The sequence below is a fragment of the Danio rerio genome, chromosome 9, assembly GCF_052040795.2.
Source record: "Danio rerio strain M-AB ecotype USA chromosome 9, GRCz13ab, whole genome shotgun sequence".
Lineage (NCBI taxonomy): Eukaryota > Metazoa > Chordata > Actinopteri > Cypriniformes > Danionidae > Danio > Danio rerio.
This window is the reverse complement of record NC_141029.1, coordinates 27,144,236-27,160,480: the sequence shown is the minus strand read 5'-3', so window position 1 is coordinate 27,160,480 and position 16,245 is coordinate 27,144,236. Positions and strand designations below refer to the sequence as shown.

At 35.5% G+C, this 16,245-nt stretch overlaps 1 protein-coding gene across 1 annotated transcript; it reads left to right on the top strand.

The window, feature by feature from the left end:
• The first annotated feature begins 1,742 nt into the window (after positions 1-1,742).
• Positions 1,743-9,578, top strand: med4 (mediator complex subunit 4). Its single transcript, NM_001017883.1, is given in 7 exon segments — positions 1,743-1,835; positions 2,093-2,159; positions 3,684-3,854; positions 6,468-6,525; positions 7,936-8,022; positions 8,666-8,797; positions 8,952-9,578. Coding segments are annotated over 7 exon segments (765 nt in total). The 5' UTR covers positions 1,743-1,758; the 3' UTR covers positions 9,125-9,578.
• Positions 9,579-16,245: the final 6,667 nt, after the last annotated feature.

Sequence of the window (16,245 nt, the reverse complement as noted above, 5' to 3'; positions counted from 1 at the left end):
ATCTTCGCATTAGTAGCATGCAGTCTAAACAGTCTCTGGGTCATTGTGAGTAACAATTCTGAACATCTTCTTGGACACTTTTAATGCTTTCAGACAATTAGCTGCATTTATGAAGTGTCCATTTCTTGGGGTTGTTCTGAATGATGCAGTTTAGCTTGTATGTGCGATGTGATTGGACAGGAATCACAGAACTTATTTTTCTACTTTTACCAATCCCCACAGACAAGAAAGAATTGAGTACTGACTTCAGGTTGAAGGAAAGTAGTATAGTGGAGTAAAAGTCACAAAAAAAAAAAAAAAGCCACAGCGGAATGAACTGCCAACTTATCCAGCACGTTTTTACACAGTGACTGCCCTTCCAGCCGCAACCTACCTCTGGGAAACATTCACACACTCATTAACTACGGACAATTTAGCCTACCCAATTCACCAGTCTTTGGACTGTGGGGGAAACCGGTGCACCTGTAGGAAACCCACACAAACGCAGGGAGAACATGCGGACTCGACACAACTGACCCAGCTGAGGTTTGAACCAACAACCGTCTTGGTGTGAGGTGACAGCACTACCTACTGCACCACTGCGTCACCCTAGTAATTTACAATTCCTGAAAAAACTACTCAATTACAGTCATTGGAGTATTTATAATTTGTTACTTTACACCACTGTTCATTAGATAAAACCAGACACATTTTTATCAGGTTGGCATGGCTTAGAGTTAATAACACTAATATTAACTTTTATGTTTCTGACTGAAAATGTGACATTTTGTGTTTAGAGCAAATTGAGAAAATAGCCACACTTATGTTTTGAGGTCAAATTAAATGATTTAGAAACTAAATTCAAGGCTTATAACGGAAACATACAAGTCTACCCCAAAACATTATTTCGCTGAAAGCTCTTTTTTAAAGTTTATTTCTCTGATTTATTTTAGTACAGAATATTTTTAGCGCAGCGTTCACTAGGCTGTAGTTCATCATCCACTATTTCAAATTTGGCTACTCTTTTCTCCAATAATGTGCCTATTTTTTTTAAGTGACCAGTCTTAAGCTGGAAATGTGTTAATGAATAGGCTAATAAATAGTTTGCTGTCAACTTCTTGGACTCACTCGTAAAAAAATAAAGTACTAAACTAAAAGATTGTAGACATAAAACAGTCTTTTTAAAAATATATAATTCAAAAGGTTTTTAAATCGGCGATGCTGTCTCTCAGTGGGTAGCGCTGTCACCTACAGCAAGAAGGTCGCAGGTTCCAGTCTCGGCTGGGCCAGTTGGCATTTCTGTGTGGGGGTTGCATGTTCTCCCCGTGTCCTTGTGGGTTTACTCTGGGTGCTCCGGTTTCCCCCAACAGTCCAAAGACATGCACTATAGGTGAATTGAATATACTGAAGTGTATGTGCTGGAAGGTGGCGACCCCTGATGAATGAAGGGACTAAGCCAAAGGAAAAGAAATGAATGAATGATTCTTAAATCAAACAAATCAATGTCTATAGATCAGCAGGTGCTATAAACATGAAGCAAAAAAAAAATGATTATAACAGTAATAGCACATCCATAGGCTATATCTGAACAATATAATAACAGTTACACAGCCACCATACTTACAAACAGATGTTCCAGGAGTTATTTTTTTTGTCCTGTTCCTCAACAGTGACTGTGTTTATGCGTTGCGGTCCTTCTGCCAGCAGTCGTCGCTGTGTGACTCAAAAGCATCTAGCGCTTTTCATTTCCCACGCATGCGCACAGAAAGAGAAACAATCATGGCGGCGGCGGCGGCAGATAAATCTACGAAAGAAAGGCTTTTATCCACTCTGGATGATTTAGAAGTTTTATCCAGGTTTGTCCTTACATGCTCTAATAATTTAGACAAAAAATTACTATGACGTTGTTTGTGTGTGTTTAGTTAGCTGTTACAAGGCAGAATGATCATGTCCATTCATGGTATTTCCCCAGTGATGTTTGAGTTGATGAGTTAGTTAACAATTGAACAAATCGAGTAATTCTATCTTATACACTAAAGTCTTCTCCGAGTAATACAGTAATTTTACAGTACTGGTTATCTGTCGCGTCTCGTTTTTCGTCGTGTTGTTTTAGAGAGCTGATCGAGATGCTGGCGCTGTCCAGGTCACAGAAACTGCCCCCGCCTGGAGAGGACACACTGGTGAGAGTCAATGCTGTTTACACACATACACATACATACATACATACATACATACATACATACATACACATCCCATGCCCTATACCCTCAGCCTCACAAATCCACCTTTGGAAAGCTGAGACATTTAAAATTGAGGCTAAAAGATTTCTGTCCCCCCAATATTCATAAAGAGAGATCAACAGCGTTGTTTAGATTACTTAAATTTGTAGTCCCTAAGTGATTATAAGTTAGATAATAATAATTGAAGTCAGTAATGTAATCTTGATGATCTTTTTGATTTTTAGGGATTTTGACCAATTGTCTTTTTATGCTTTAATTGTCGACATTTTCACTGTGAACGCAGAATAAATGTCATGATCAGAATACCCCAAAATTTTTATTCAAACACATGAATATAAATTAACTGTACATTAAAAAGGTCACACTTTACAATAAGGTTTCATTAGTTAATGTATTTACTAACCTAAACTTATCATGAACAATACTTAAACAGTATTTATTAATCATAATTCAACATTTACTAATGCATTATTTACATCCAAATTCATGTTTATTAACATTAATTCATGCACTGACTTGAGTTAATATGAACTAACAAGAACTGTATTTTTGTCAACTAACATAAACAAATACTGTAATAAATGTACTGTTCATTGTTTGTCCGTGCATTAACTAACACAACATTATTGTACAGTATAACCATTAAAAGAAACTAAGAATTTCCACTTTGGATCTTCATTTTTTCACACTACTCTGTAAAACTATTTAGAATGAAAGCATGTTAAAAAAAGAATTAGGGAGAATCAGTAAATTATTTACTCGAATAGTGCAATGTGTTTGTAATCAAGCAATCTGATTAGAGGCATTTATACAAATTTATATTATAGGGCTGCACAATATATCATTTCATCATCGATATTGCAATGTGTGTATCTACAATAGTCACGTCACAGGATCTGCGATGTTATTGTATTATTGTAGTTGAACAGGAGCTGAAGTTCAAAACATGGATGATTTGTGGAGTCATTGCCAATTTTAACCAAAAATATAAAATTTAATTTAGAATTTGCATGTGTTTTTAAGGCCTGTGACTGTGTAAACATTTCAAGGCCCTTTAAAAAATGTAGGCACAAGAAATTTTGTTTACTTTACTTTAGGAAAGATTAGATTTATGTGCAAATAAAATGAAGTTTTAATTTGACTGTCCAGTTTGTGCCTGAATACTGCAGACTTACAAAAAACAATTTTTTTTTCATTTATATCTTTGCTCCATTGTATTTATCAATGCTTGTGATTGGTTTATTATAATTTATGCAGATGCAATGCCCTATAAAACATCCAAAATATACAAAACAACACATTTATTTTATAACTTTTTTAAAATCTATTAAAGTATACTCAACATTGCAATATGTATCGCAGTAAAACGAGATATTACAATGTCAGTTTTTTTATAATATTGTGCAGCCATATTATATAATCTCATTACTAAAACTGGAAAATTGCTGTGGGTTGTGTGAGCAGATTCTGGAGCTGTTAATACAGAGAGATAAAGAGTTCCAGGAGCTAATGCAGACGGCGTTGGAGCAGGGCAGAGTTCACCAGGAGATGCAATCACTGGAGAAAGAAGTTGAGAAGAGAGACAGTGATATCCAGCAGCTCCAGAAACAGCTCAAAGAGGCAGAGCATATACTGGTGAGTATCATTTCCTTCATCCAGCACTGTGCAAAACAAAATACCACTTCACTTTAGGGGGTATTGGAAAAAACTGACATTACAATATTTTGATTCACTGCGACATAAATGCAATTTCGCCAGATGACTTGAATAGCTTGTAAAGATTTGGGTGATTGTGTAGGGGAGTGTATCTGCATAAAATATCGTTTTAAAATGACAAGCATAGTTGAATACAACAGACAAAAGATGCAAATAAACAAAGATTTTGGATTTTCTGGGGAGTCAAACAGTATTCAGAAGCAGAAATAAATAATTACTCTATAATAATAATAACAACATTATATAATTTTGAGTACAAATGTGCAAACGTTTGCTTGAAATTTGATATAGTCAGGCCTTAAAAACACATGCAAATAATAAACTTTCACTGGAAGGTGTGTAAAATTGAAATTACTCCTATGTTGTTTATTGTAATGTCTGGTCAACTTTAATCCTGACTACAATTCAGATCCCTGCGATATGACAATTGCTGACTTGGATATTGCGGTATCAGTGCTGAAATGATGTATTGTGCAGCCCTGCCTCACTTCATTACAGTTTTGGGCTGCTAAACATTTTAAATGGTTACATTCAAATTTCATCTTCAGGTATTTTGTTTACTAGAAGTCATTTTGCAACTACATTTAATAATTAATGGAGTAATAGTGGACTGTCAGGTCAGGGTTAGTAGAATAATGAACCTGAAAAGTTACTTGTAGAATAACCAGTAAAATATATGTTGAGGGCCTATCAACATAAATGTTATAATAAGCTCAGCTGACAATCTGTGCTTTTCACAGGGTTTAATGGGCTGTAGTTGCAAAGTGATGACAATATGCCTGAAGGGAGTGTAACAGTTTTTTTTTTTTTTTTGAACTAAAGTAAGGAGCCAGCTGCAGAGTTTCTTATCTTTGTTGCAAGCATTCTCAACAGAGCAGAGACATCTCCCCCTAGAATTCAAGGACATGTTAGTTTAAACAATCTCTCATCTGGTGTTTTATTATTATTACTTAGAAGTTTGTTTGCAGTGTCTATGAGAAAGAAATAAACTTTTCTGATGCGTATGTTTCACTTACTCTTGTGTGCATGCAAAGGATGTCATTTTTGCTATATTGAGACTTAGACTTGGGTGTATAATTTCTGGACATTTCTATAACAGAGACTATCAAAATAGTGTCACTTATAGTTTTACTGTTACTTTAAATTAATGATATCACTGTCCATTTTAATAGTGTTGTAAAAAATGTATTTATTCTGGTTTGTGGACATTTTTTTAATAGCTAGCAAAAACAGCTTTTTACAGATCTGATTTTTACAATATACATGTTAAAAACTATTTAGATGTCACAATATTTATTACTTTAAAGTGTCTGTTTTAGATATTATATGTATTTAGTATAGAACAGTAAACCATTAACTACAATAATAATGAATACACATTAACTAAACTTGCTAATATGTAATGAAACAATGAAATTAATATTAGTAGTAAATAACTAGGGCTGCAGAATATATTGTTTCAGCATCAATATTAAAATGTGCTCATCTGCAATAGTCACATCTCAATATACACAATGTTGAGTCTGAACTATAAATAAACAGGAGCTACAGAACACATTTTTAGTCACTGCTAAGTTTAACCAGAATACAGTGAGGGTTTATAATTTGCCTGTGCCACATTTGGGCACAAAAATAAGATGTTTGGCAGTTAATTTTAATTTTTGTATTTAATAATTTCTATGATTAAAAAAAAAGTTTTTCTTACTTAGAATTTTTATCTAGGTTCTACTCCAAATATCTACATTTCAAAGTGAAAACAAGGTTATTTTACTCACCCCATTGGCAGATAATTGTGCTTGTTTTAAGGAAATTCATTTTGCCTTGTGTCTACTGAAGGTGACAACAAAAAAATATTTTTACCTGTTCCAAGACTTTTGAGAAACGATAGAAAGCAAAGAAAAATATTATTTGCATGGTGGTTACTTGATTTCATTACATGAATATTGTTAGACCCCCTCAGAAAACTGTCAAACAGAGCTATTTAAACCATCTTGTGAAATTGTATTCATGTTGCAACATTTATTGCAGAAAAATAAAACGTTAGATTTTTATAATATCGTGCAGCTCCAATAGTAACTAATAATATCAGTACATGCTCCACATTTACACCACAACAAAGACACCTTATAGGGAAAATTTACCCAAAAATGAAAATTCTGTCATCATTCACCACTTGTTTAATACAAACCTCTTCCATATCTTTTATCTATAGAACACACACACAGAAAAACATGATATTTTGAAGAACGCTGGTTGCTGGCACCCATATTCTCCACACTAATTTATTTCTTTCCTCTATGGAAGTCAATGAGTGCCAGCAATCAGCATTTTTATAAATATCTTCTTTTCATGTACAACAGAAGAAAGAAGTTCATAAATGTTTAAAACTTGAGGGAGAATAAATGATGAGGTAATTTACATTTTGGGGCAAACTATCACTTTAAAATCAACAGTAACCCACCCCCCTTGTCAACATAAACTACCACTTATAGATCAGTTTTGCAAATAAATCTATTTTTCTCTTTTCACCAGGCCACTGCTGTTTATCAAGCTAAAGAGAAGCTAAAGTCTATTGACAAAGCCAGAAAAGGTATTCTTGTACTTTTAAAATGTTTACTGTATGTATATGCTGGATAAGTTAAATAAAGAGACTAAGCCAAAGAAAAATTAATGAATGTATTCTGTAAAAAGCCATAGGATGTCTTAATTGCATTGTTAAAAGAGCAGTTTTATTGGTGTGTATTTTGTATTTTATTATTTCATTAAGTAAATGTAAACTAGTAAAAAAAACTACACATTTTACAAACTAAGAAGTATAATCATTTAGTTCATCTGACTTTTAAATGTAATTACATCTAGAGCAGAACAGTAATAGAAATTAAAAAATATAAAAGAAACTTGATTTGTAATGGCATGTTTTATAAACAACATTTATTCTAAGCACCCAAACAGCCAAACTGAAAATGTTTTTAAAACATGTTACAAAAGTACTTTTTTATTTAAAAAAACAATCACTTTTGGAAATAAATTGTAGTATAAAGATGTTTAAATATATTACATGTATTGCAGAAAATATTGGAGTTAGCATTTAGCCATTAAGACTCACTGCACAGTCAAAAGCCAACAAACTAGTGTGTTGGAAAATGTGATAGTTTTTCTTACCCCTGTCAGTGACTAAACATGTTTGTTCTTTGTTAATGGGGTACAGTATATGCACACATACTTTTAATTTCAGTACATACTTTTAAAAATCACTGTGTTTAAGTTCTGATTTCTTTAAACAACAGTGATCTTGACTGACTTAATGAGATGCGATATAAAGTAGGTATCAGACCCAACAAGAAGCACTGCATTCAATTCTATTTTTTGTACCATGTGTTTAAAATAGAGAAATTAATTTTACCCCAGTATTTTCAATGGAGTTTCTGCACTAGCATGCAGCTAATGACGGCTCCTGTGTTTAAATGGGTTTTCATCTCTTTCTACACTTGAACAACCAAATAGATGCTTAAGTCTATTTAACAAATTTTATTTCATTTGCATTACAACGTTAATGCTGTAAAAGGAAGCTTGTGAAATAGAAAATGGTCTCATAAACCTTTCACTGGAATTTAAAAAACACTAAGCGAAAGGTTTATGTCTGTAACAACATAAAATACAGCCCAGTGGATCGTTGAACATCAGATTCCTAAAAAAAGAAAGGCAACAAACTGATTTAATCTGACCAGAGACCAGCTTCATGAAAGCGTCTTTTTAGCCCTGAGAAGGATCATTCAATTAAAGATTTAATTATTGTACATGGCAATTGTTGGGCTATTCTTCATTTTAACATATTAAATTTGTTTGTTGCTGTTGTCTCTGCGGTGTGTATTGGTCTTAAGACTGAAATGCAAATAATTGTATTTTACTTACTTTAGTATTAAGGAAATAAAATACAACCGTGTCAAAATAAAACCACTGTAGTAAAAACTAATCCTGTCTCTTTCTTTTTTTCCACCAGGCAGCATCTCTTCAGAGGAGATCATCAAGTATGCTCACAGAATCAGTGCCAGTAATGCAGTATGTGCTCCTCTAAACTGGGTTCCAGGTATACAAACATTACTGTGCTTCTTTTATTTACTTTGTTTACATGTTGACACCTGTTGATTAGATGTGTTTTAATCAAGACGATATCAAATAGTTGGACATTTGAACATGTTAAAACCAGATGAAAATGGTAATATGCTGTGTCTTGGCTGACCACTTTTTAGCACATTTTAGCTCTTAAGTGGCTATTTAAAATACTCTGAATGTTTAATATTTTGTTACAGACATACAGTGTCATCCTGCAACTGTTTTGCGGCATATGAAATGTCGCAAACACTATTTTTAGCTGTTCAAAATGGGCAAAAAAACTTTTTTTACTCTCTGATAGTGAAAACATGTTTTAAAAATATGTATTAATGCTTTAAAAACAGTCAGAAAAAAGTATTTTATGTAAATTCCACAAGTCCACATATATGGACATAATTTTTCTCTAAAAGTACATCATATCAAAATATGATACTTAGATTTTTATTCTAATTAGGTTCCAATAAGCCCAAATAGTAAATAGAAATAAAAAATGCATGTAAAAAACACCTTGGGCCTTAAGAGGTTAATACCAGGTTGAAATAGGGCCTAAGAAACATGTTCCACTTATAAGTCCCGTTGAGTTTTCAAGATCTTTTTGTGTGTTTTCATGTGTGTAGGTGACCCTCGCAGGCCGTACCCTACTGATCTGGAGATGCGCAGTGGAATGCTGGGTAACATGAGCAACATGTCCACCAATGGCGTTAACGGACACCTGCCTGGGGACGCATTGGCTGCTGGGAGATTACCAGGCATGTCTACTTTTCTGTTCAAAATGTCCATGCTTCTGTTTTCTTCATTGTGTTGTTTATTTTTTAGCTGAATTATAAAAATGTTTTCTTGGTGTTTTGTTTGTTTGTTTTGCGCTAACATCCATTTCGCTGTTGTCCCACCTTCCTCTTTTAGATGTACTGACCCCACAGTATCCTTGGCAGTCCACTGATGTTTCCATGGGGATTTTGCCTCCTCACCATGGCAACGATTTTGGCCTGGAGCCGCCCGGTCATAACAAGGAAAATGAAGATGATGTGGAGGCCATGTCAACAGATTCCTCCAGCAGCAGCAGTGACTCCGATTAAGTGTGTATGTTTTGTGTGTGTGTGTGTGTGTGTGTGTGTTTGTTTGTTTGTTTGTTTGTGTGTGTGTTCAGAGTTTGTCCATCTGTAAAGAAAGTATGTTGTCGCAGCAATTTCTGGCTTGTGAATTTGGAGATGGAGATGGCAGCATAAAATGCCCAGAGGAGGACCAAACATGCACAGGTTCACTCTTAAGCAAACCCTCATTGGGGCTGGTTTTTTTAACAGTTTGCTTGTTATTTCCTTCTCTGAATGCCCACAGTCATCATTTGTGTGAATAATTTTATCTCACTGGCCTCAAATGTCACCAAGTCATTGTTTTCATTGTGTGAAGCGTGACGGGCTCGTTTGCATTTATTTGCAAAAGTGCTAACATTTCTGGCATACAGTTGGAATATAAATAGCAATGTAAATACCTCTGAACTTTCAGACTCTGTAAATAAAACTTTCTTTTTTTATTAATTAAAATAGTTTTTTGTTCTTATCAACTGTGAAAGAAAGACAGTACTGTTTAAAGGACACCTATTGGACCCCTGTTACAAGATGTAAGGTAAGCCTTGCTGTCTCCAGAGTGTGTCTGTAAAGTTTCAGCTCAAAATACCCATTAGATAGTTTATTACAACCTTCAGAATCTGCTCATTTTGCTGTTTGAGTACAGGGTAGCTGTTTTTGTAGCCTGTGGCTTTAAATAAAAATGGGCTGCTTCTCCCTGCCCACCCTTCCTACATGCGTGACAGATAAACAGCACAGTGACAGACGTGGAGGAAGTCTCAGTACAGCTCATTTGTCAAAAATACCAAGTAAGTTTATTTCATGTATTTGTGGTGGAGTTTATTCATGCCGTTCTGAAATGAGTCTAACACAAATGCTTTTTGCAGTATATACACATATGTGCACGTTTACTGACACCTTGTGGCCGTGGTGATTGTATCAGTTAAGAATTACAAAGTGATTTTAGTCTATTACAAATATGAGAGAGTTGTGATGCATTTTAATTCCAGTTTATTAGCAAAATTTGGGTCCTATTTCAACATCAGGAAATAAAAAAAGAGATTATTGTGCTTCTATTACACAATACCTATAGTGGACACACTATACCTACACAGTTCTGCTGAAACAGCTTTACAAAACTTGATTTTCATCAGGTACCCTTTAAAATGATTGTTTCCTCTCTGGAGCTAAGATAAATTGTGTCTGATTTAATTTACTTTCAGGTTCAGTGTTCATATATACAGTATACGTGCATTCATACAGTGCGCTTATTTTTTTTTACCTAAATACTTATTTAAAATGAGTAGGGACACTGTAATTGCTTTATGTTCAATTTGTAAAAACAATTAGATTAACTTATTTAATTTATTATGGGACAACATGAAGGAATTATGTGGAAGTTGAACACATTGATTTTTTTTACAGTGTGGCTTTCTGTAGTACTTTCTATAGGATGCTAAATAAGATATGTCTGTGTATACATTAGATTAGTAAAAAAATAAATTAAGATCACAGTGATTTTTTTAAATTGTAAATTTCAGTAAAGAGTAGTTAGCAGTAGTAATTTGCAAGACCTCATTTGAACTCAATGTATTAAGACAAGAATGGGTGTTCAATAGTTTTAGAACAACTTTGACAGAAGGTTTTGGTTCACATAGTATTTTGACTGCTATTGATATACACTGACCTCTAAAAATACTGGTAGACCTACAGATGCTGCTCTTGAGATGATTGCTCAGATTGTTGGCTTAAATTGATTAAAGTTCCAACAAGGAAAAATATTCCTCTAAACTTCTTTTTGGGGTGTCTTCAAAACACACATCACATTTTTAATTCACCTTAACCATTAACTTACTATAGTCTTTAGGTGACTATGTCTTAATCTAAAGTTTATATGCTGATTTTGCTACTGAAGACTCTTAAAAGACTTATTTTTGGTAACTTTCTAGGCTTTGAATGAGTTGTAAACATTTCTGTCTATGGCAGGTGAGGGACTCAGCTTTCACCTAAAATATCCAAATTTCTGTTTCGAAGAAGAAAAAAGCTCCGAGAGGTTTGAAACATGAGGATGAGTAATTACCTGCATCAGTTTTATTTTGGGGTGCGGTGAACTAACCCTTTAACAAAACAAGAAGCAGTACATGACATTCGAATAGTTTTAGATTTAACATGTCTCAAATTCTATTAAGTGGTTCTAGAAAGTTTTTACACACAAAGCATGTGTGTACTCTGTCTATCGTTAAAACATTTTAGCTCTAAACATTATTGATTTTCCTATAGCAGTTATTTATTCACCGTCCATGAGCATATGTGGAATTTCAGGTAGAGTAACATTAGCCACCAGATGGCGTATCAACTCTAACTGAGCGGCAAAGCATCTTTATACGTATAGGATAAGGAGACTCGAATAATTAATGGCTGTTGATTGTGTGTTGTGGTCTTACATGTGTAACAATTTCAAAAACGTAGTTTTAGTGTTTTTATTATAACTGAACAATTTAACCATTAGGCCTACTACAAGATATTAATCACATTTGATGCAAGTAACATTTTAAACAGCATTGGGACTCATATATTAAATAAAATAAATTCAATAATTTGTCACTTTATAAATGGTTGGATCAAAGGGGTACTACCTTCTGTTTTGGAAGATAGTGATATGTAGATTTAAGATAAAGATTTGAAATGAGATGTAGCATTTTTATTACATGGAGGCATGTCATTTTTTTTCTCATTAATTTGTACAGAATGTTAATTATATTTGTAATTCACTTTTTAAAAAAACAATAATATGATGAGAATACATGAAATTTTGTTTTAGACATGTCATGTGCAACACAGGCTCATTGAGAAAATATGCCATGGTGTACAATTTTGAGAACCAAGAAATATGTGCTTGTGGGTACATATAGCTGCATTTTGTGTGAAAAACGAATGTTAGGAGAGCGGTACAACCACCTTGACTGGTTTGATTGGTAGCTCACAGCAAACAGCATCATAATTTAGAGATGACTCGGACCAGGGTAATGATTTTCCAAAATTATGGGTACAATGTGGTTGTGTGGATGCTAAAACCAAAGTTTTATGCTGTGTTCACACCACACACAGAACACGTGAATAAATCGCAAAAGTGAACATTGTAGGTATTCGCTTCATTTGCACGTCAAATTCACTTAACGATAGATGTGGATTTGCGTCATAGGCAGGGGTTCTGTCTGCCAGGGGACTGTAGCTTTGTTGCTAAATGGCTAACATGGATTTTACTGAGAGAATAGCTGTTTATGTGCTTTAGGAAGGCTAAGAAATAGCGTTAAATCATTTGGAGCATTGTCTGAGTCCACTAGATCCATTCAAAGGTGCACCCAGAGTTCATCAACTCCAAACTGTATCTGGATAATGGGAGCTTTCAGTGGTGCTTCCGACTGAGCCAAGTCCAGTTTGATGAACTGTAGTCTGGTGTCGGCAAGAGGACTCTGTACTCATGTTTGCCTTGTCTTAAATGCAATTTACAAAATTTTCTGTTTGTTGTGAACTCAGTTTAAAAGTGTCATTATCGCCACCTGTTGGTGCGGCATGCCCATAATAAGCATGAAATTTTTGTATTTTTTTGTGGACAGAGTGTAGGAAAAAACATGTTTATAAATATACAAGATTATTAGACATTAAAAAAAGCGAACGATTGCTCCATGCTTTAAATTTCTGTCCAGAGAGGTTATGTTTTGATCCTTGATTGGTCTCACGCAGTCAAGTGATGTGATTTCGCAGGTCAGAGTTCACCAAGCTTGAACTTTGCACTCCAGCAACCTGCAAAACTTAACGCATGACCCTGGTCTGACGCATTCGCGTGGGTATGAATGGAAGTCTATGGAGAGAAAAGTGAAGGGTAACCGCAGCTTTACTAAACCAGTGGGAGGTGGGAATTCTCAGATCAGTCCAAGTTCTCAGATTGATGGGAGCTCCCAAATTGGTGGGAGTTACCAGATAAGTGGAGGTTGTTCCCAGATTGGTGGGAGCTTCCTGATCATTGAGAGCAACCAGATTAGTGGGAGTTTGCAGATCTGTGGGAGTCACTAGATTGATGGGAGTTTGCAGATTGGTGGGAATAACCAGATCAATGGAAGTAACTAAATCAGTGGGAGTTCCCAGATCAGTGAGAGTAACCAGTTGAGTTAATAGATTAGTGGGATATACTACATCATTGGGAGTTACCAGGTTGGGAGTTTGCAGATCAGTGGGAGTTTACAGATCAGTAGGAGTTCCCAAATTAGTGGGTGTTTTCAAACCAGTGGGAGTTACCAGATTGGTAGGAAATACCAGATCGGTGGGTGAGAAGAGTGTTTTTCAACTCATCACCTGACAACATTGGATTTTATCTATATTTGTATCATTAATTCTGTGATCAATGCCATGGTCAGTTTACTAATTCTAGCTTTGTGAAAGATACCTCTGGTGAGTCAATGCATGACTATTTGAAACACTATGCTAATGTGTTTTAATGATAAGTTTACCAATAGGTGAGCTTATGCGTCAGGAGATTTTAGAGCTGTCCCTGCTTGTAATTAAGATCGAATTTGCTGGTCGTGAATCAGACGCTCATTCATTACTTTCCTTCTATGGCTAATTTACCCACACAAAGGGAAGAGAACAAACCCTTCCCAACTGTGCATCTATGTTCAATGCTTCTGTCACTCACTTCATTTCCTCTTTCAGCTCTTTTATTTGAGTCGGTGCTCTCAGCAAGCTGTCGGGTGAATAGGGATGGACGAAAGAAGAGCCGGAGGTGAGAATGATTAAGGCTCTCAGAGGTGAACTTTAACACAGGCACTTCAGCTTTTTGTCTGGATTGCTTCGGCTCATAGATTTTACAAACACAGAGCGCTGCTGCTGCCATGTGTCTATAAACTTTGCTCAGATGCAAGGCTATAAAACTGTTTTCCACATGAATCAAATGTAGAAAAGAAAACCTCAAACCAATGCTGACTATTTTCACATCACACTCACATGTAACATTTACAAGCTTTAAAATACAACTCACACTTACATCAGGCAGAGGCGCTGCTTTTATGTGTTTCTTTCATTCTCTGGTTGTTTTTCATCCTCTACTTGGTTTGGTGTTCAGCGCATGGTCAATATCATGTAGGCAGACATTTACCGAATGCATATGAAAATCTTTAATATGTGTTAAGAGTCAACAATTATGAATGACGTGCTTGCAACACTTGGTCGATGGGTCAGAGGCTTCTTCCCATATTTCTAATGAGACGCTGAATGATTAATCACTTGGTATCACAACCTTGTTCATCAAGAGGAAAAACAGCTGATTTAAATTCAGTCGTATGTGAACTGTTTGTGCTGCTTCTGTGGTCAGGAACAATTTTCAGGAAACGTTTACACTACTGTAGTGTTTAATCAAGAGATACAGCCCATTGTTGCTTTATGTAATAGTTTATTAAATCAATCTTTATTCATTCATTTTCTTTTCGGCTTAGTCCCTTTATTAATCAGGGGTCACCACAGCGGAATAAATCACCAACTTATCCAGCATATGTTTTTCATAGCAGATGCCCTTCCAGCTGCAACCCAGTACTGGGTAACACCCATACACTCTCATTCACACACATACACTACGGACATTTAGTTTACCCAGTTCACCTATAGCACTTGTCTTTGGACTTGTGGGGGAAACCAGAGCACCCGAAGGAAACTCACACAAACACGGGGAGAACATGCAAACTCCACACAAAAACGCCAACTGACCCAGCCGGGGCTTTAACCAGCGACCTTCTTGCTGTGAGGCGACAGTGCTAACCACTCAATCTTTCATTTCATTAATCTATTATTTGTTTAATGCTGTATCTGTTTCTCCCTTTTATAAAGTTTTATATTATGAATAATACTAATGTTTTACAAGGGGCAGACTTAACCAATAAGCGAGGTAAACAACTGCTTAGGGTTCGGGAAAATAGAGGGCCCCGACCAATCCCAATATTATTATTATTATTTTATTATTAATTATTATTGTCATAAATTCTGTCTATAACAATATGAAATAAATATTATTACTTATTTTCTAAAGCCGGGTGCCCCATGAATAGTGGAAAGTTCCTTCCGTACTGCACAAGCAAATATTAAAATCTACTCACAAATCACAAGTATCGCTTTTAGGTTGTGAATATTCATTCATTCATTTGCTTGTCGGCTTAGTCCCTTTATTAATCAGGCGTCGCCACAGCGGAATGAACCGCCAACCTATCCAGTGCGTTTTTATGCAGCGGATGCCCTTCCAGCCGCAACCCATCACCGGGAAACATCCACACACACACACATACACTACAGACAATTTAGCCTACCCAATTCACCTGTACCGCATGTCTTTGGACTGAGGGGTAAACTGGAGCACCCGGAGGAAACCCACGCGAACACAGGGAGAACATACAAACTCCACCCAGAAATACCAACTTAGCCGTGGTTCGAACCAGTGACCCAGCGAACTTCTTGTTGTGAGGCGACAGCACTACCTTCTGTGAATGTAAAAAAAAAAAACTGAATTTAGAGAGAAAACAGATATCTGTAAAGAAAGAGAGTGTTTTGAGTTTCAATGGACACCACTCCTGGAACTGCTTAGGGCCCTCAAATCACATATCCACCCCTGACAATAAACATGAGAATGACCTTCAGACTGGAATCACTGCAAGTAGTTCCTCACACGAAAGAGCTTTTAAAATACTATGGTTTTTTTTTTTAATTATTTGTATCCATGCAATAGGTCTCAATATTAAGCACAGCTATCATAACCATTTGATTTTCTATTACACACAGCTATTAAAAAATTAAAGGTACAGTTCAATTAGAAAGGAAAATTTACTCAACTTCAAGTAGTTCCAAAACATGTGTTTCTTTTTTTTTTTGGAGCACAAAAGAAAATATTTTGAAGAATGTTGGAAGCGGTAGCTGAAGTCATTCATTCATTCATTTTACTTCTGCTTAGTCCCTTTATTCATCTGGGGTCGCCACAGCGGAATTAACAGCCAACTTATCCAGCATTAATTTCACACAGCGGATGCCCTTCCAATCCTTTTAAAAAAAGAATATCATGTAGCTAGTCAGAATATCATGTAGCTTTTCCAGTTCAT